The 21,356-nt window shown below is 41.5% G+C and overlaps 1 protein-coding gene across 5 annotated transcripts in view; it reads left to right on the top strand.

The window, feature by feature from the left end:
* The first annotated feature begins 6,120 nt into the window (after nucleotides 1-6,120).
* CTNND2 (catenin delta 2) overlaps nucleotides 6,121-21,356 on the top strand; it is a 681,093-nt gene continuing 665,857 nt past the window's right edge. For 3 of the 5 annotated variants that reach the window (XM_056332605.1, XM_056332606.1, XM_056332603.1), the window contains exon 1: nucleotides 6,121-6,584. In XM_056332605.1, coding sequence (XP_056188580.1) covers nucleotides 6,548-6,584 — 37 coding nt within the window. In that variant the 5' untranslated portion in view covers nucleotides 6,121-6,547. The remainder of the gene's footprint in view (nucleotides 6,585-21,356) is intronic. The other 2 variants (XM_056332610.1, XM_056332607.1) reach the window with 1 other exon arrangement.

Genomic DNA, 21,356 nt, shown 5'->3' with positions numbered 1-21,356 from the left:
CTAACCGTTGTATATCCATGGAGTTTCAGTGGTTTGGGTTTTCACAACAGTTGCTAGTGTAACTATCAAATGAACCTGAGAAAAAGGATCTGAACAGGTGTCAGATGAGACGTTAGTCTCCTGAGCGCTGGAAAAACAGATCAACAGTCTCCAGGAACTTAAATCCATGCTGGCTGGAAAAAAGGAGAAGCGTGTGACTTTTGGAATGTGATGTTCATGGAGTATAACAGTCAAATAAATTTAGCATCATCTTTCCTAAATGTAATAGAGAATAGATTAGAAAATGAGCCAGCACTCCATAATTGCAAGATACGCCAAGTCATTAATTTTGCTTTCAGGGTAGGTGGCATCTCAGTCTTATGCAATATGAGATATCACCAGATGCTCAAACTACTGGTTCGTTGAACTCTGACAGTCTTTTACACTGTGGAAAAATATGAAGTAAAACTCGCACGTAATTGGATTACATAAAAGGACAATCAGTATAACAAGGTTTCACTGTTGTTCAAACAGCATCATTTTCTTAATCTATGGCAAGATTTCTACTTGGTCTTTTGCAAGATGGTCTTTATCATTGAGATGGACTTATTCAATACACAAGTATGGTGGAAAGGAAAAAGAAACTAAAAGGTAAAATACAGTTTTGTAAGTGTTATACCTTAATCCTAAATGCTTTTGCAGCTCTAAATGTATTAAGGGATACGTTTTGAGAATGGCTTGGTATTTCCATTGACACTAATAGGGATAAATGTGTTTTGAACTGTTAAAACAGGATTGTAATTTGCAGCCGAGTTGACATTGCACTGCTCATAAATCTGGGTCACATGAAGATAGATTGAGATTACTTTTTTTCATGGGATTAGGGTTTATAAATTGTTTCAGAACATTCAGCTCTTTGTGTAGCCTGTGCATGTATAGGATATGAATCTTTAACAGCAACCTGTCTTTTACTGGATGCTAAAAAGAGCAACTTTTACATTACATTAAATTATACAACATACCAGAAACTTAAAAAAAACCCCAATCAACCCCCCAAAAACACATCAAAACCCCAAACCCTCTTTAAATCAGATGTGTTTAATCAGCCAAACTCCCTCTCACTATCTTAGTATTTTCATTATGTTTTTCCTTGGAGTTGTGTAAAACTCCAACTGGCTCATTAATCAGGAATACTTAGATAAAGTTCTAGTACTAAGTATTGCAGTCGCCTTACCATACCTTGAATAAAAGTGATGATTGTTTGTGACTGACACAATTGAATTCAACTGAATTTTTACCTTTTTATAGCATTTTATGTGAAAATCCAACTTGCTGAAAATGCCAAACCGGTTAGGAAACTAATGCCAGTTGTCAGATCAGCTAAATAATAATTCTTTAAATGATTTTTTTAAAGTTATGCAGGTTCAAAAAAGGTTTTAACCCAGCTATTTCAGAGAGATTTTATTCATAACTGCCTATCTGATCATCTATGGATGAAGCTGAGAATAAGAAAATCTGAATCAGGTCCTAGAGAATTGAGAGTTGTCTTCCAGGACATACAATCCAACTCTCCCAAAGCAAATATAGATTCATTTACAAAATCTGTAGGTACCACAAAATCAATTGTATCTTCCTATTGCCAATCAAGCTTACTTCAACAGTAATTTACCCACAACCAGAGTGAGTCAAAATAAAGCTGTGCCTCAGAATAGAAAATACCTTATATGTCTTTAAGATGCTACTGCTAAAGAAATATTTCCATGAGATCAGGACATGAGCTTATGTAAGTACAATCGTGCAAACCTTCTCTTGTCATTTTATCTTTGTTGCATAGAAAACCATCCCCATCCCAGGATTTACATGTACTTTGCTGTTAGGTACGCAATGTTGTATAGAATATTATGTAACAGTGTAGGAAAAGTGGAAAATACAAATAATATTACTATAATTCAATGTTGACTTGACTTATTAAAGATAACATCATAGTCAAATAAGAGAAAAGACATTTGAATGAGTTATTTAAATTCATTCCCACTTTAGTTTCATTAAAGTATTGCTCTAAACTTGGAAAAATAACTATGTTTAGCTGATTTTCCAGTTTATTGAAAAGGGCAGAAAACATGTTTTCCTGATTTTATTCCAGACATGCTAAAGTTTGCCTGAAACATTAGTGTGTTTCATAGACCTAGTTTTATTTTGGTTACGTTCTTCGTATGGAAAGTTCCTATTGACTTCAATGTGACAAAGGAGGGTGCTGGACCCTGACCATGACAGAGGATCTCTACGATCTTCATAGGAAGTATACATTAATTTTAAACATAATCTAAAAGTAAGAAAGTCAAACCAGGCAGAAAATGTTTTATTTTCTGTCCAGAAATTCAGGAAACAAGCCCCTAAACTCCATTCCAAAAAGGATTAAACCAAAGTTAAATATGGTTTCTGTTGAGACAGAACATGCAGCCACAACTAATACTTGTGTCTAGGTATCCCATGTTTTGATGCCTTGTCTAACTGCTGTCCAATGGACTTTTCCCTGTGTTCCTCCACTGCTAGCTTCATCTTTTACCTGAAGACAAAGCCTTCCACAAAGTAAAAAGTTATATTTCTAGTTAACAGGACAGAAAAAGAATCACTGGCAACTAGCTATAATAACATGCAACCCTGGAGCCTCAGCTTAAACAATTTGTTGTCGGTGGTCTTTATAATATAGTCACTTAAAAAACAAATAATCAGAAAATTCTATTATTGGATTTCAATCTGTTCATGTTAGTACATTTTTTATTTTCTAAATTTTTTGCTTGTCATTGTTTTGACAAAATAGAAACTTAAGGCCTCCAGAACATTTGTAAATCTTACAGGAAAATACAAATGGCAAAGATGCTTTTACCATTCCTGTGCTTGAAAATATTTGCCTTGATATTATAATAATTCCCTTTTCATTTTTTTTCCCCATCTTTTTCAAGAAAAAAAAAAACACAAACTGAACAAACCCTCAAGGAAGTTAACCAAGGGTCAGGGTAGGTACACCACTCTCAGGCACAGACCAAGCAAGCCTAAGGTAACAGACTGCCTGTATCTGAGAAGGCTGGGACAGACCGAAAAAGAAAACAGCCTCCACCTATCTATGCTTTTGGCTTGTCAAAACAACAGGATTAGTCAATGAGAAAGAATCAGGCAGACTACCTACTACAGAGGGGGCACCCCTTCCAGAACATGGTCCCGCTCCTTTTTACCTTCTTACCGCTCACTGCTCTGCCTTATCCTTCCTCTGTGACAACAGCAACAGGAGCAAAAAGCTATTTCTGGAAATCTGGTTTAGTTCCCTTGTCCCATTCCTTCTCCATATCCGTAAGCAGGGCTCAGTCCTGGCCTCTTCTGTGACCTCTCCTGGCATCAGGGAACATTGAAAAGGTGATGCAGGGAGAATCAGGGGAGATAAACAGTAGGAGAAGGAGTAGCTCTGTGAAACCTTCGATGTCTTAAGATGAATGCCCTGTCACACAAGACAGTGATGGGAAAAAGCAAAAATCTTGTGAGAGAAAAACAGATGGCTTCAGACACCTCCCTGATTCCTCCAAACCCCTTCTGTCTCCAGCCCTTACTTGCCCTACAGAGGATTCACGTTGCTATACACCTCTATTTCTTCTATATTTAACTTCAAGGCCAGCAGCTTCCAGACTAGTACTTACACAGTGGCATAGGTAGTTTGGTAACCTTTACAGTGTGGGGAGAATCGGGCATCTTAGGTGCATCCTTCACTAGCACACTCTGCTCATCCTCCAGTTAGGCCAGACGTGTACAGTTCTCAGGGCCGTGAAATGCCCGTATTACACGGCTATATTTCAAGGGGAATGAAGGAGGGCACGCCCGGGACACAGCCTGTTTCTAGCCCTTCTGTCTCCTCTCCCTTTATTGACAGAAAGACCTTTCAGCTCTGAAGAAGAGGTTGGGCTGCAGAAGGTGGATCACATGATGCTGTGGTGGATCTAAGATGCTGTGACTCCCAGTAATTTTATCATCAAGTACATCTTGAGGTTTAACAGTAAGATAGTGACTCTAGGTATCTACTGGATAATACACCACTTTCAGTTCAGGATTAGATGCCTTTCTCAGGCTGGGAATCACAAGCCCAGTGTCTCTCGCTTAACAGACATTATGTTCTTCCTCCAGATGCAGGTGATGAGCTGCTTTTTTCTTTTCTCTCTCCCTCTGAAAGGGCAGCTGTTGGTGGGTCTCTCCTTACTCTGCAATACTTCGGAAATAAGAACATCTGTCAAGATACACGAGAGCTGAGTTACATGTCAGATTAGGAGTTTCAGACTGGAAGACCAGTCTGCTTCCCAGGATAGGGTCCTAATCATCAAACTGTGAGCTATGCTACTGTGCAGGCAGTTTTTATACTTCCAGCTGCTGATTTTTCCAGCTTCAGATGGTCAGGGCAGACCCAGTCCTGCAGTTATGAGTTTGGACAAAGACAGAGGAATCAGCTTCTCCTCTTTCATTAGATGAGGAGAAGATTCAGATGGACAAAATCTTAATTACTACAGGTTTGTTCAACTATTTACTGTTACAGCTTCTTGAATTGCTTAAGTAGGCTCCCCTGAATACTAATTTTCTCTTCTGTTCCTATGGTGCATCTCTAAGTAGACAAACACAAGCACGCTTATTGTGAGCCTACAGATAGCTGATAAATGAGCTGGCCTCAAGGCAGTGCGCAGAAAACGCTGCTGTTAATCATTCCCCGGGTAAAGGGCAAAGGTAAAATGAAAACAAGTCATATGGTGAAATAAAACAGAAACAAAACAAAACAAGAAAGACACCACGGGCAGAAGACAAGTGTTCCTGGCGCCGGACACAGCGCGAGCAATGCTATGAAGGGAAGCGGGGTGACCTCCCCAGCCCCCGGCGAGGCGAACCTCCCGCTTCCAGGAGCGTTCGGGGAAGCTGCGAGAACGCCAAGCGACAGGTGGCAGCCGCGAGTCGCTCTGCAGCCCGGCGGCTGGGCCGGCCGCGCCGCTCCCCACGCCGCGCCCTCGGGCGGCAGGTACAGCTGCCCCGCGCTCCCCGCCGCTGGGCGAGCGCCGGCGCCGTGCTCAAAGCCCGCTGCGCGGCGGCGGGGCGGCGAGGCGGAGCGAGGCGGCGGGGCTGCCCGGCGGGATGGCGGCACCGAAGCCCCGCGCCCGTCCCCGCGGGAGCCGCCGGCCGCCACGCGCCCCCGGAGAGGCCGCGGCTTCGCTCCCCGCCGAGCAGGTGCCGGGGCCGGGGGCTCAGGCGGGCAAATAACGGGCTGTAGGCGTTGCCCTGAGGGCTGATCCTGCCTGCTACGGTGGTACCCAGGTCGCTGCGAGCGTGAACTAGCAGTAATCACCCCGGGCAACAGAAAACCCCAACCAAAATAAAACAAACAAACAAAAATTCGGTGTTTTTCCGCAGATACCAGAACTCCGCCAGCAACTTAAAGGGACCGATGGAATGACAACTTTCAGGTGAGTGCTGTAATTGCATTTTACACAAGTTTCCTCCGTAAAGGGTTAAGCGTGCACAGCAGCAAACATGACTTCCACATTCCTTACCCCCTCCGCTCGCAAGAAGACTTCTGAAAACACGGTACGTTTTCCACCTGCCTTCCCAAAAGGTGGGGAGCGAGAACCAAGGCAGAAACGAGCAGGGGAACAAGCTCTTGCTTCCCTGTTGCTTTTCCCGCTCTGGCTGGCACACCTGAAGTTTCGGTCCCCCAGCCCCAGGCGGCGGGAGCCGCTGCCACCGCCGAGGGGCCGCTCCCCGCTACGCCCCGGGCAGCGCCCCACACCTGCGCCCGCGGCCCGCCGCCCTGCCGCCCCCTTCCCCGGCGAGCCGGGCCACCCCGGCCGCGGGGAGCTCCGGGCCGCGGGGACACGGGGACGCGTCCCTCTGCGGCGAGGCCGCGGCTCCGCTCGGAGCGAGGACTGGGGGCCCGTCCCGGCCCCGCCCGGCGCAGGCGGCGGCGCCTCAGCGGGAGGGGGGCTGCCCGCCCCCCTTCCCCCAGCGCCGGCTGCTCGGCCGCGGCGGGCGGGCTCCTGCTGGGGAGGGGACGGGGAGGGAGGGGCGGAGGCAGGCGGGGAGGGAGGGAGGGAGGGAGGGAGGCAGGGCGGGAGGGAGCGCGGCAGCGGCAGATGCTGCGGCGGCGGCGGCGGCTGTGTCTCCTTCGGCCACATCCCGCGGCCGGTGCGCCCGCCAGGCGCGCTGCGCTACGGCGCCGCCGCGCAGCCTGCCCCAGCCGCTGCCGCCGCCGCAGCGGCCCCGCACCTCGCCCGAGCGGCGGGGCGGTGGATGCCGAGCCCGCCTCGCCCCGGCAGCCAGCGGGCAGCTGTCCTGCGGCGGAGCCCCTTCGGCCCGGATCGGCGCGCTCGCACGGACACGGGGACACACGGGCGCACACGCACGCCCGGGGGGGGGGCAAGCCGAAGATGCTGCAGCTGGGCAAGGTCAGGACCTTGCGGTGAAGCCCGGGGCCGTCGGTCGCCCCCCCCCTCCCCTCTCTGTACATCCTTGCCTAGTGGACTGAGGATTTGCTGTTGGGTTTTGGTACATGTTTGGGAGAAAGCAGCCTGAATCGGCGCCGATCGGTGAGTACGACAGGCACCGTAATGGTGCCAGGTTCCCCCCCCCCCCCCGCCCCCTCCTTCCTGCTTGCGTGATATTTCTTCTTGGTGCGGGCTCCTGCGCTGCTCCCCTCGGTGAGGCAGCGGGGCTGGGCTGGGCTGCTGGGAGCTGCGGTTGTGCCTTCGGCGGAGCGAGGTAGCGGAGCGCGTTATTTTCCCTTGTTTCTTCCTCGCGCGCCCCCGCCCCCCCCCGCGTCTCTTTCCTCTTTTCTTTCTACGTTAGTCGTTGCTTATGTAGGGCATCCGCGGCACCGTGTCTCCCGCCGCCCTGCACGGGTGTACTCGTTACAGCAGTGAAGTCATGGGCCGGGTAGGAGGAGGAGGCGGTGGAGGAAGAAGAGGGAGCGCGGGGGCCCGCGGGCGGGGGCAGCGCCCGGCCCTGCGCGCAGTCCGCGGGAGGTGCCGGTGCGGTGACCCGGGCCCTGGGGCGGTTCCGAGCGGCGGCTGCTGCGGCGTGTGTGTGTGCATGTGTGTGCGTGTGTATGTGTGCGCGGCCGGGGGGTGTCTTCCTTTGAAGCCGCCGTCTGCGAAATCCTGCGCTCGAGGAGCGGGCGGAGGGGGGTGGGGAGGGGAGCCGCGCTGTGCACTGTGATGTTTCGTTGATCTATATTTAATGGCTGAAAGGAAAGATGCTTTTCCTTCCTTTACCCTTACCTTACTCTTATTCTGGTGTGTAATGTGCTTGCATCGATCGGTCAAAGCATAGCTTCAGCTGAATCAAGTCGCCACAGAGGAGGTGCAGCAGCGCTGGCGGTACATGTAATACACAGATTCATCTGGCAGGGGATCGTGGGGAAAAATATAAAAACCCTGAAGAGAGATCATTTTAGAAACCATGTTAAATTTCCCCTGGAGGGATTGGAGGTATGAATACGTGAAAAACTGGAATACAGCATCTTCTACACAGACATTTTCTTTCTCATACTTTAAGTGGCAGGGTGTGCTTTGTTCGGATTCAGGGTGTCATAATTAACCCTATGCATTATATAAAAATATCCAAAACTTGCAGAAAATATTTAGAAACGAGTAGGCCCCTGCATTAAACACCTAGCTGTTAACTTTATTGGCTGCGGTAACTGGTATTTGTGCCCCTTAAAACATGTATGCCTTTTTGTTGGCAAAAACAAGATGAAGTGGAAAACTTCCTGTTAGAGGTTCATTTTCACACTCTGTATCGGTAGTCTGTATGTAAAGTGAAAACAGTGAGTTGGCCTGAGCAGTGGTTCGTAGCAAACCTCTCCATATGGTACGTCAAGGCTTAGGTACCTTGAGATGGCGAGAGGACTACCCGGAATTATGGGGAGTTTATGTAAGTCTGTTGTGGGCTTCTGCAAAATCAGGAGAGGGGAAAGTATCCTTCTCATCCTGTGTTTAAGGATGTATTCATCCTGCCCTTAAAAAATGAATTATCTAACTCATGTAGGGTGGGTTGGTATTTTTCAGACAGCCCAGTTAGTTGGTGGGTGTATAAATGACATGGCGTGAGGGGGTTGTATAGGTGCAGGTCTCCAGAACAAGCTGCTGCATGCCCTGCTTTTGTGGGCCTTGGAGGTGCAAGCGGCTTTAGGGGTTTTGTGAGCCTATTTACCTTTACACAGGTTATCTGGAGACGTGCCCCCACTCAAAACCCAGACCACCTAGGAAGGCTGTGATATATAAGCAAAACTCAGGCATTCTGCAATGATCAAATACCCTTGTAAGACTAATTGTGAGCCAAGTTGGTGAAGCTGTCTCTTGTCAGCCTGTGAATGACTTGACCCTTTGGGAGCCTTGACTATCAGTCTGCATCCAGCAGAACTGCAGGGAACTTGCGGTAGATCATCCTCATTAGTAAGAAGTTGATTAATGGCTCGGGATTGTGTTGAATGTGATTATGTTGAATGTTGTAGTACCGAAACAGGAGATCACATCTTGATCACGTTGTTAAGAGATGGTTTTTGCAGTCTGTTACATAAGAGAGGCTTGGGGGGGGAATAAAAGGAGTAGCGGGCTGTGCTGCGTGTATGTACTGATTGAAATGCCCCTCAAAGCTGCTGGTAGGAAGCAAAGTATTTATTTGTGAATTCCAGTTGCATGACTTTTTTGTGGATTGCAAGAAAGATGCTTTTGGGAGGGAACTCCAGCTACGGTGCTCAAGTTCTGTTTGCTAGGTACCTTAACGGATGTTAAAAATAATAAATAGCTCATTAGTGACGCAAGCTTGTGACTTGTGCCGTGATTTTTTCCCCCGAGTAATGCTACTAGATGAATTTCATTCTCATATAATGAACTCCGACAGACAGCTGCACAACATAGAAATAGTAGCAACTAAAAAAAAAAAAAGGTGTTTGCATAATTCGGATTAGCATAATTTACCTTTGCTGATGGATTGTATCAGTTTAATGGCTGTGGTTCGGTGTTACGTATTTGTTTCTCAAGACATGTAAAATCAACTTACACTACAAAGAAAGTGCTGGAGCAGCTTATTTTAAGGTTTTAAGAAATACCTTTTTAGGTAGGGCTCTAGGTTGGCACGCAGATGGAGCAGATAACAGAATCAGCAGAACTCATGAGTGTTAAATTTTGCACTAAACTTCAGATACATTTTCTATTTCATGGTTCAGTGTGGTACGATTTTTAGAGCCTATCGCTTGTGGAAATTCCAGTATGTCTTTTTTAGGATTTCAAACATATATTTCAACAATTCCTAGAAGCAACTGTTTCCAGGAGTATCAGCAAGATAAGGAAAATACATTATTACAGTACTCTTCACTTAAATAAGGATCTGTGGTTTTGATGCTTATTGATTGCGCTTGTAAGTCATGAAGAGTTTGATATTTCAAGTTACAGCTGAGGTCTGACAAAAATGAAATTGATTGGTTCTCCCCTTTGAAGGTCTCAGTAAGGTCTTACTGCAGGATGAGTTTTGGATGCTTATTTAACTGCACAATATTAAATTTAGTAGTCTAATTATTAATAACGTACAAGTAAACAAACTTTAATGGAGGCAACATTTTTAAATATGATGTGTTTATTTTTTAAATGGATTCAACTGGGACTTAAACGCATTTGCTTTTAAATCAGAGATTGATAGTTTATTCTTGACAGAAGCCATTACACCTGCAAAAACATTATTTGTGTGGGGTTTTTTTTTGGTTTGGTTTTTTTTTTTTTGTTTGTTTGTTTTGTTTTTTAGATGGGGGCATGATAGTAGAAGTTATTTCTCTTATGTCAGTAGGAAGTCTCCATTCAGGAGAGCGATGCAATCCTCTGCTCATGCAATGCAGAACCACCCAACGGTTTGACTAGTGGCTCTTCCTATCTGGGCTCACTTGGAAATAGGTCTGAAAGTGCATGACACAGTGAAAAAATTTCTTCTATCCCTTTGGGATGTGTTGACTTGGTGTCATGAGTAGGTTGTAAAATCAGATCTCTTGGCCAGATTCTCTGGCATGTATCTCACCTGTCCAGTATGCTAGGCAAAATTTAAGTTCAACAAAATTAAAAAGGAAAGACGGTATCTTTGTATGTAAGCTGATAGCTGTGTTAATATTTTTTTGGGGTTTTTTTCTTGTGTTAGTAGCCAGTTTAGTGTAAAATTAAGGAATGGAAAAACATCTTGTTATCTATGAGAGCAAGTATTTAATATTTGTTTAAATGGCCCTTGGCATGCTAACTTCTGGTGCATCCTACTGGCTCTCAATCTTTACAAAATTCAGTTGTAGTAATAAGCAGTAACTTCAGGAGACATAAAGCATGGGAAAAGTATGCATTATCTTGTCCTTTTAGCCACTGCCTATTACATTGAAGTTCTGGGAAAAACCAGGCTTCTAATGAAACTTTAAAACTTTGTACTTCTCAGACCTACCAGAAAGTTTGTAACTTTTTTTTAATGCGTATATAAAATAACCATGTTTGATTTTACATTTTATTGGGGTTTATTGCATTAGCCCAAATAGTTCTGCTGTATAACAAACCATTATTTTTCACTTGTTGTCATATGTTTTGAGAAGCCACAAATATGCAGTCTAAGTAGTAACATCCAAAATCAAGAACATCTGAGAGTGAATGGGGCTTCTCATAAAAGGTTCTCTAGAAGATTTTGCGTTTTCCCCATTTCTTCTACCTTTTCTTCAATCCCTCCGCTCCATTTTTTTTCCTTGCCAAGTTTGTAATTGATTTCTTAATCTCCCCAAAATATTCACACTACAGCAATTTCCTTTTGGTCAGGAAAACTACTCTTGGAAACTGACAGTAACACTTCCATACTTCCATTTGTCTGTTTAGTGTAACATAAACTTACTCTTTTTTTTTTTTTTTTCACTGATAGGTGCATTCTTTTGCCCTAACACAGTCAATTATTGTTCAACTAAGTAACACAAAAATACTACTTAAGGCTGAATTTTTGAAGGGAGCCAAACGAAATTAGGCAGGTAGTGTAAATAGGGATTCTGATGGGGTTCTTAATAGTTTTAAACCCACTGGATGAGACTTTAGTCTTAATATATTCATTTATATGAGATTATTTTAAATTACTAAGATGTTTGGGGAAATAATTAGAAATAAGTTTCAGTGTGGTGATAGAAAATTGCTGTGCCTCTTAGGACCACTGGGATTACTGAAACCTGTCATGTGCATGCTGTAAAGGTATATCCCTTCCGTGACAACCAGCAAGCAGTTTGGAAGGGTGACTGGCAGGAGTCTCAGGGGTGACTCAAGACTCCAGACAATGAATTTCAAAGAATTTATTGTATTTTAATTCCTGCTTCCCAAGAGAGTACTACAAGTTTTGAAGCTGGATATCCAAAAAGCAAGGAAATATGCACTGGATGTTGAAAACAGCACATGAACCCTATGGTTCTTGTTCATAGTTTTCCACCAAAATACTGAAACTCAGGAGTGTGTATTTCTGGTAGGCTAGCTGATTTACAGGTGCTCTGTGTGTTTGCTTGTTTTTAAAAATATTTACATTATTTTAGATTTATCTGAGGGAAGAGTCTTAACTTCTCTGAAGATGACATACACTATTACATGGGTCATATCAAGTCCTGACATTATGGTGTTTTCTCCTAATGTTGTACTTGGCTGGGTCTTAATCGTGTTTCTTTGAAAGCAGGCTGTTGTTGTCCCAGTCAAATTTGCTTGTTTAAAAATAATCTTTCTTCTTGCCAAGATGTTGACTGTTGCTTTACCTGTCTGGCATATGGGAAGGCAAAAAGCCTTTTCACACTCATTTTTGGCATGAAAAGTGGCATGGCATGGGATATGGAGTGCTCATACTCAGTGAAAAGCAGAGTGAGAAGGCAGAAAGCTAGGTCAGAGAATATTTATCTAAGGAAACAACAGCTTAAGGATTTTCAGCAGTGGAAATGGCTCAGGGTTAGACATGGAAAGCCTGCCAGGGCAAACCTTCTTGTCTTGTTCTTTAAATAAGCAGATACCTGAAGGCATTTTTAACGCCCCCTCTTTCTCACTTATATTTCTTGAGTAACTACTCAGCTTCAGGACAGCTTTTGAACACACCTAGTGGCATCATCTCATTGCTGAATGGTGTGATGCTTCTGAAAGTGGTGTTCTGTGCGATCTAGAAGCTTAGGTCTCACAGGCAGTGGGAGCTGGGCTCCTGAGGGGTGTAGATTATCCACACAGTATTTAGCATCATCTTGTGAATTCTTACAAATCAAAATCGAGGTCAGTCTATGAGTATGTTGTCAATTTTTTGCAAAATTATTAGTCATATTTGACACTATGAATATTTCTGATGATGATCCTGTATCCTTGATCATCATATAAGATGGTAACCTGAACCTTCAGTTCAGTGCCTAACCTTATCTGACTTAGTGTGCTTGGAAATGTAGTGCATAGAACAGAAAAGCTTTGGATATTTTTTAAAAGTTTGTGCTTTAATGAAGGAGGTTGACAGTAATTGATGAATTGCATATTTCATGCTATTTTTATTGCAGATGGTTTTGAAGCTTGAGTTACAAGAATAATGTGATTTTTATATGCGGGTTTCCACTCTGGTGCTAGCGTATGTTATTGGGTGGTAGAGGAGAAAACTTGCAAGTATGATAGTACATCTCTTCTTTGTAAATGTCAATAATACAGAAGGCCTAATGCATTCTCAAAATTATCAGTACAGTTAAAACAGCAGAAGACCGTTGGCTTCTGCTTTCTTGATTTCTGTCATTGAGCCACATTAATGGCATTAATGCCCAACAGAAGGATTTTGAGTAATAGGGTTGGAAGTCCTGCTTGGGGATTCCCAGATGCCTTTCAGCTGTGTCTATGTGGTTTTCAGAAGGTGAAGTTCATTCTGGGAAAAATAATGTTCATCATCTGGCATAGACCTCAGTAAGGATTAACTACTGCACATGCTTTTATTTTACTGAAGACATGCAGCATCTAATAGTTGAATGCACATGAGGTATGCAGCATCATGTCCTCTTTTTCTCCTGTGTAAATATGGTCCCTTAAATATTTTTTAGGTTCACAAGTATGTATTTTTCGTTGAAAGTGTTTCTGACAAGCTTATTGCACTTACTTTCCTTCCACTTCTGACTTCTATTGTCTTTACCAAGAACAAATAAATTTTTATTGCGCAAAGCCTCAAGGGTCTTGAGCGAGTCTGACTTTAATCTGTCTGAAGAAGGATGGACAGGTTGAGCTTAATTAGAAACATGCATGTCTAATCAAAGAGTGAATTTAGAATTGCAAGTTTTAAGAACTGGCATTAGAAACAGATTGATGATACAAATTTTCATATAAATAAAATTTTTCATATAAATGGGAGCATTGAACTGAAGCCATAGTGTATCTGGGAAGCCTAATGCACTATTCTGTTAAACACTTTTTTAATACTTTCAGGTAAATAGGTCTTTTTAATATGTGTCATTACATGGTTTTTTTCAATAACAACAATTCCAAAGCACACATTTCTGGTCAAATTAGGGAAGTTTGTTAGCCTCTGAGTGTTTCCACTGGGATCCCACATGCTTAATTCTCAATGCTGACTGTCATAATGAGCACTCCAAGGATGGATAATACTCCTCATTTCAGAAAGGAACAAACATTTCCTTATATTCTGTGCCATCTTATGTAGTGTAGGTCTGTGCAGCATTTATTTTATGTGGATGGAATGCAAAGGTATGGTGTAAAACTTTACATCTCTTTGCCTTTTTGAGGTTGAGTTTTGATCAATTGTCTTAAATGTTCCCTCTCTGCAAATACCTTTAATTAAAAAGCAGCCAAGATTAATCAGCTTTGTAATTCTTAATTTTGGTATCTAAGTCTGGGAGGTACATGCATGTATAGGTCTTGCTGGTTTTTTTTGTTGTTGTTGTTCCCGGTCTGTTTGAAGAGATGTGAATTTTTGGTAGCAAGTAATAAATATTTTCTCTATTTCATGTGTATTAGTATAAAAAGACTCAAACTGAGCAGAGAAGGCATCTGCTTTTGAGTGGTAAAAACAAAACTCTAGAGTTTGATCATGTTTTATGCCTTCAGTTTAGCTTGGAATAGGTAAAACTTTGAACAGTTAGATTAAGTAAAGCAATTTAGTTTGATTTTCAAAATATTTTTTTATTATTATTATTTTTAGCAAGTGCAACATGAGGATTTGAGGAACATGCGATAATAATACCAGCTGAGTGTCACATAAACTTGACCTACTTTTAGGACTTTGGGACATCTTGCATTTTTGAGATGTGGCATCTCTGTCTGACCTCTTGAACGTGCTGGTGCCATTTCACTGGGAAGCCTGCTGGGCAAGGTCAATTCAAAGAACTTGATTTTTCTGTTTGTATGTGAAATCCCTATATATATGTTTACTCAAACAAGAACTGGCTGGCAAGGGGGGAGTGGGGGTTTCCTCTACAGCATTGCTCTGCCCACTGGAGTCCTCAGGCTGACATTGCTGATGGATCGCTCTGTCTGAGACTCTCTCAGCATGGTCTCCCCTCGAAAAATATCCAGCAAGGAGCTACTTGGCTTTTGATCAGTGGTGATGACAATATTTCAGGTCCCCGAATGACAGATTGCTGGTGATCTGTTGACAGAACAGACTTGGAGCAACGATGTTTGTCAAGGAGCCAAAGACCCTGCAATATAAATTGCTTTTGCTTTTTGGTTGGTTTCTGGGTTTGTTTTGTTGTTGTTGTTGTTGTTTTTTTACTGTGTATCTAGTGTTCGAAGCAGAGAAAGAGATCTGTGAAACTGTTGATACCAAACCACAGAAAGGATGGGGGAGGAAGGTGGAGACAGGCTGGAAGGCACAATTGCTGTATTGTCTGTGAATAGGAAAGATGCTACTTCAGTCATTTAACGTAGGTAGTTGAGCCAGTATAATGATGAAGTAAAATACTTTTAGAAATACATTTTCAGGAGTGTTTTATTTACAAATGTGTATCTGTTGTAACAGAACATCTTGCAAAGATACAGTAAGCAAAACACAGTTTGAACCTGTTGAAGAAATGCATGTGTGAATATATTCAACTCGTATGCTGTAAGCAGTATGGAATTAGTTGCACCTGTGTCAAATGTTAAAATTCCTCTCTTGCATGTGTGTTACCTAACTTGTATATTAATCTCAAAAGCAATGTAATTTCGTATTTTCCCCCAGGCAAAACCCAATTATACTCTTCTTGAATTTGTTAACAGAAATCCAGGTGATTCAACAGGAGACCTGTGCTTTATGTGATATACCTTAGTACATCTAAACCCCATAAAAAATAATAAAAGAATTTTTTCTCTCAATTTAACCTTCTTTTACTTGACTCTTCAAAAATTCTGCGGTCTAATGATTGTCATAATACAGCTGTGGGTTTTTTTGGTTGTTCTTTATTGTTGTTTGGGTTTGTTTTTTTTTCTTTTAAAGAAAACTACAGGTATTACAGTGTTATTGTAAGGCAGGTAGGATTAATCATCTCAGTAGTAGTTTATGATTTTTATACTTTAAGTCTCTAAGTTTTGCCATACTACATTAAATAATTATTTTCCAGATTTGATCAATATATGAGTTCCTGGTGGGGGAAAAAATGATGGAGTAGAAGGAAAGAGAAGGAAAAAATCAGAATGCTAGTTTTCTTAGCTCACTGATCTTAGAGACACATCCTTCCTGACCTGTACAACAGTATAGTTCAGCAAGTATAGCATTTGTTTACCTGATACTGTGGTATACTTGTCAATAAATGGTACTGCTCTGTAGACAGTCATGTTGACCGCTAAACCAAGTAATTAAGCTTATGGAAATATGTGTTCTTGAGAGTGAAGCAATTATTTCTCCCCCTTCCGCTAGTTTTAAATTCACTTATAAGTATTGGCCATGCCTGCAGTAAAATACCAGGACTGTAATAAAGAAGTAAGGACCCCTGATTTTTGAAGGGCTTAATATTCTCATCATAACATTTAAGTATGCATGTTTTTCAAATACTTTTTCTAGTAAGTCTTTATTTAAATATGGTCTTTTGGTTCTACTTTGGATTTAATAACTAGGTAGTATTGGCAGGTGGCCAGAAATGAAGGGTTTTTTTGTCATGTGGTTTTATTTAGGAGTGTCTAATTTGTAGCTATGCAATATAGTCATATTTTTGCTTAACAAAAGAGAACAAGTGGTTGGTATGAAAAAGCTGAGTTGGCCGGGAGGAATGGGGCAAGTGGAAAAGTGAAGCAGTCCTTAAGGTTGAAATCAGAGGAAGAATGGGAAGGGAAAGTGATTGCTGTTGAGGTTACAGAGTTAAAAGTATTTCTGTTTTACTTGTTGATCCATTTTCTGAAATTAATTAGTCCTACACAGTGGACTATAAGGTTCCAGGTGAATCCTTACTATATATAGTGTCTTGAGCTGTTTGTGTCCGGAGAAGTAGGTGCCAGATTTCCTCCCCTGTGCACACTCAAGGTGATACTAATTTGTGCTTTTTTGATTCCACTCTTCGCTCATGCTTACTTACCTGTCTAGCAAAACCATGGGCTGGTAGATGTGTTGTACACATGAGGATGCTGTCACCCTATAAAGAAACTATTTTGGTGTTAACACTGAAAATAGGGTTAATGAGTTTGACATTTTAATGATGTGACCTAGTCTTCAGGTCTGAAAGAAGCTATTGGACTTTACGTTCAACTGTTTCTGTTCATCTGAGTGTAGAAGTGCAGGCGTTGAATACTAGGAACACAATTAGAAATACCCATTCTTCTGTATGTTTGTAGAATGCACATATTAGTATGTAGTATATTGTTACTTGAGTAAGAGTTGTAAAATGACAAAGGGATAATTTGAACTCTGGAATTTTCCCCCCTTCTTGCTAGGAGGTATGGTAGCCACCTGAAACTCAGTGTAGATGAAGTTCTTTTTTCCAGAGCAAAAATACCTGTTTTCTTACAGTGAAACAAGAAGACTGCAGTACTTTGAGGAGAGTTACGGTACAACTGCTAAAGCAGATGGTATAGGAGAGAGGGACATGCTTCAGGGTCTGTATTAAGTTGGGGAAACATATTTAAAGGTAGAAATGTCTACATGGAAGTGTGGTATGGGCTTTCACTGGCTGCTCCAATTCAAAAGGGAAATCAAACTCAGCAATAAGTGGTAGCTACAGCACCTCAGCTTGCCTGTGTAATTCATCAGGAACCTTGCCTATTGGAATGGTGTGAGTTGAGATGTATGTTTGGTTTTGGATCAGCTAAAGGAGGCAACATAACTGCGATAAATCCTCTACTCCCTCAACGGAGTTTGAGGATAGCTAAAATAATTCTAGTTTTGTATTCCATTCCCTTCAATGTGGAACTTATAGTAGTTTATGTGAAAGGGTTAGAGACTTGTGATTTATTTCACAATACCAGGTTTTAGATATAAAGTGTATTTCTGAAGCACAGCTATACATCTGCATTTCACAGGAGCAGCTGAAGAAAGGAAGGCTAGCACAAAGCTTTTTCTTTTTTGCACATGAATCATTTCAGAACTGTTTCAAAAAGGTGACTTACCTTGCTGAATGAATTTATAGAACATTGTGTAATGTTTCTGATGTTTTAATCTTCACCTTTTTCATGTATGTGTAGAAGAGAAGAATAGAAAGAGACTTGCAATTTAAGGTCTGAGCATTTATATATCCAAAACTTTTGAAGTTTGAAGATACATGTGGAGTTTTTAATAATTCCTAAATATGACATTCAAATATTAGCCAAAAGGTAAGAGACATAAAAAGCAGTACTGCCTCTCCCTTAATTATTTACTTCTGTTAGTCAGGCTTCCTCTTTTGTAAACTTTTTTGTTCAGTTGTCTTGAAATGGTCATTAATGGCTTAAATAGAATATAATGGAAGTTTCCGTGGCCTCATGATTTCTGTTGCTGCCTTTTTTCTTTTTAAAAAAAAAATATTTTAAATATCTGGGATCTCTCCTGCTCTCTGACAGGATGTGAGTTCTGTCATTTGTTGACAAGTGTGCATGCATTATATATTGCATCTCTCTGCAGTTTATGATACTACTTTACGGCTGAAATAGTTTTATGGAGCAAAAACGGGTTGTCAAGGGGCTGTAGCTGCTAGCACTAGATGCGGGCTAGCTTCTGGTGGAAGCCCCAGGAAACTCCTTCAGTTGTCCTGTTTGAAGCTTTTGTTTCAGACTTTCTTATTGTTCTCCTTATATGACACCAAACTTCTCCGTGTTTGAGTGGAAGTGTATTCACTGACTGATACTGAATTTCAGTAGGCTAATTTTGTTACAAAACTGGACCTCAGACATAAGTTAAGACAGGACCTTGAAGCTAGTGGTAAATATCCCAGTATTTCCCACCTTGAAATACGGAGTGAGCTCAACACCTCTGAATTAATCTGTGACCTTTTACAAGCCATAACAAACACAAGAACCACGGTCAGGATTATGCTTCAGCACTCTGCCTGTGTAGTGCCGTATAACCAGCTCCCTCACAGGGTGTGTTTAGAAAATTGTGGGCTGTAGATTCATTAACTGTACCATGTATGAAAGGCCATATGCAAGAGTGCAGATGGAGTAGCAGACTGTAATGTTAATTTATCAATCATCTAAGCAATCAAACTTAATGGTGGCTCTTCACTTTGTACTAAATCAGTGTTTTGACAACTGGACTTAGATCACAACCCTGTTGAACCTGTGCTGTCCAAAACATACTCACAGGTGGTCCTTGTGCTGAAAAGTTCAAAAACCTGGCTAACACAACTGCTGAGGGAAAATATGCCTAGAGAGGTTGAAAACAGGTCAGGTACAAGCATGAAAATAGGATACTAGTTGCTTATGTACCCTGTCTCCTATATGGTGTAGCCCTTTCCATGTTGCTTAAGCAAATACTTGTCTCCTGTTATGTTGCTGTCCGTGCACAGGTGGCATAAAACTAACTTTTCTTTGTCTTCATATGACATTCTCCCAAGCAGGTAACAACATGTTTTAGGTTATGCAAGAGGCTTTTTTCCAAAACAGAAAATGTAATTTCTGAGCTTTTGTCCCTTCTTCAAAAAAATGAAAATAAGTAAGAAGGGAGTCATTTGGTTGGGGGGAAGGGTAAACTGTACTAGGTCCCTTCTTCATGAGACATTTAAAGAACGAAACCAGAACTTGCTTTTGCAAGAATAATGAAGCTATACAAAGTACCAGTGAGTATTCTGCTGCTAGTCCCTTACTACAGCATTAATACTACTGTATTAACACAGAGTGTATTAGGAATGGTATTAAACTTATTTGTAAGCAAGTCTCTGTTGCTATTGTTTCATCATGTACTAGGAGAGAGAACTGGACAGGCAGTTTGTGTTCAAGCCTTGTTTTTCTTTATTTCATTTTTTAAATATATATAAAATTTCTTTCTAATCCTTTTTTTTTTTATTTTTGGTTTCAAGTAAGAAGTGAACAGTCTCAGAGCAGGAATATGAGGGACAAATGTTTGTATTTACAATTTACATAGGTTGTCTTCAAATAGGGGTCAAATTGATGTTGAAGTAGTTCAAGATTATTTCAGCAAAATAATTAGCATAGGTAATCCCTAGAATATTTGGACAATCAGCAATTTTATCTCACTTTCACAAAACATTGAATACTACTCTAATTTTTGTTTGTCCTAAAAATATCTCTGAGCTTTTATGATGATTTCTCCAAAGTTACCTTTTCTGACATAATTTTTCTTGACACTCATTTTGTAAAGCAAACGAAACACAAAAGAAACAAAAGGGGAAGGGGCCAAGGTGGCTGAGCACCCTAAGCTTTGTCTCAGTGGATCAGAAGGTAGCCATAGACTTTTCTTTACACTTTTTAAATTAGGTAGAAGTTGCATTTATCACTTCATGTGTTTAAAATGCAGTGAAATATCTGAAGAAATACAATTAATGACTTCAGTGGCAAGAATGTATAATGATGTTTTGAGGCATGTTATGGATTGTATTTATTGTTCTGGGATAATTTACAGTTAGTAATATAATACACAATCAAAATTACATTTAATGCAATATTAATTTGAAAAATAAAATCTGTTAAACTTAAAAAATTCCATGAGACATTAGTTGTAGCTTTTTTAGCTGCTGATATTTCAGTTAAGATAATAAATTATCTTTGCTCAGCAAACTTTTTAATTATTGGAGAAATGAAATTTTCACAACTGTGATCCATTTATATACTTGTAGTCAGCATTGATATCAAATATGTTCTATTGAAATGTACAGTGAATTTTAGAATATCTGCCCTCTAATTATTCAAAATATCACTATCCTAAATGCATGTACGCAAGGCAATTACTCCTTAGGTTTTTGTACATTTCCATTCTAGGAGCTGCTCAAAGCATATCTTTATTTTTCTTATCCATTGTTCCTCTAGGTTGTCAGATTACAATCAGCAAGTCTTGTGGAGTTAACAAACCATTTCCACCTCAAAAGAGTAAATACAAGGTGAATGACAATGGTATTTCCTACAGATACAATCTGAAGGGAAAATTCCGTTTAAAAGCCATAGTTTCTAGGAGATAAGTTTGTTTACTGGTATGTGTGGATATGGCAGAGTACATTATCTCCTGTATCCATGGTAGAGATATTTTTTTTTGTGCTCAGAGGATGGTTAGACTTTGAATAGTTTTTTTTATTTTATTGTTTTTCTTCTTCCAGCAGTGTTGCACAGTTGAGCACCCTTCCCTGACATCACAGCCAGTCTCCTGCTCTCATGAGCTTTGCTCTAAGAGGCTTCATCACCTGTAATCTTAGCCACTAGCTGCTTGTTTTGGACATGGCTCTTTGCTGAGTCAGGGTACAGGCTGCTCTGAGTGAGGGAGAACCAGAGCTCACTCTCTGGCCACGGTAACGGGAAATTCTGTGGATCTCATCACGGGTCTGTGACAACCAGGCTGTCTCTGGATGGTTCCAGTAGGGCTTTTCCTTCTCTTCCTGTGTGGACTCTGTTACAGATGCAAGAATGTATCTGATCAAATGCTAACGATCTGCTGGCTGCGGCTTCAGCATTACCTGGTAGGCAGTGGTATGTTCCCTCACTGGAGAGCGGAGGAGTTTGTACTGATCCACTTCACCATGGCATCTGCCCGTCAGCTGCATTAAAAATTGTACTGTTGTACTAGTTGTAGGAGATTTAAAGTCTCTAATAATTATCTTTGGAAGGTCATGGCAGTCCGGGGAGGTTCCTGAGGACTGCTGGAAAGCAAATGTCATTCCTGCCTTCAAGAAGGAACTACAGGCCACACCCTGGGAAGGTGGGTGGAGCAAGTTCTCCTGGAAATAATTTCCAAACATATGAAGGAGAGGA

This window comes from Falco biarmicus, chromosome 3 (assembly GCF_023638135.1).
Source record: "Falco biarmicus isolate bFalBia1 chromosome 3, bFalBia1.pri, whole genome shotgun sequence".
NCBI lineage: Eukaryota > Metazoa > Chordata > Aves > Falconiformes > Falconidae > Falco > Falco biarmicus.
Note: the sequence above shows the minus strand (reverse complement) of the source record. Positions and strands in the feature narration are given on the sequence as shown.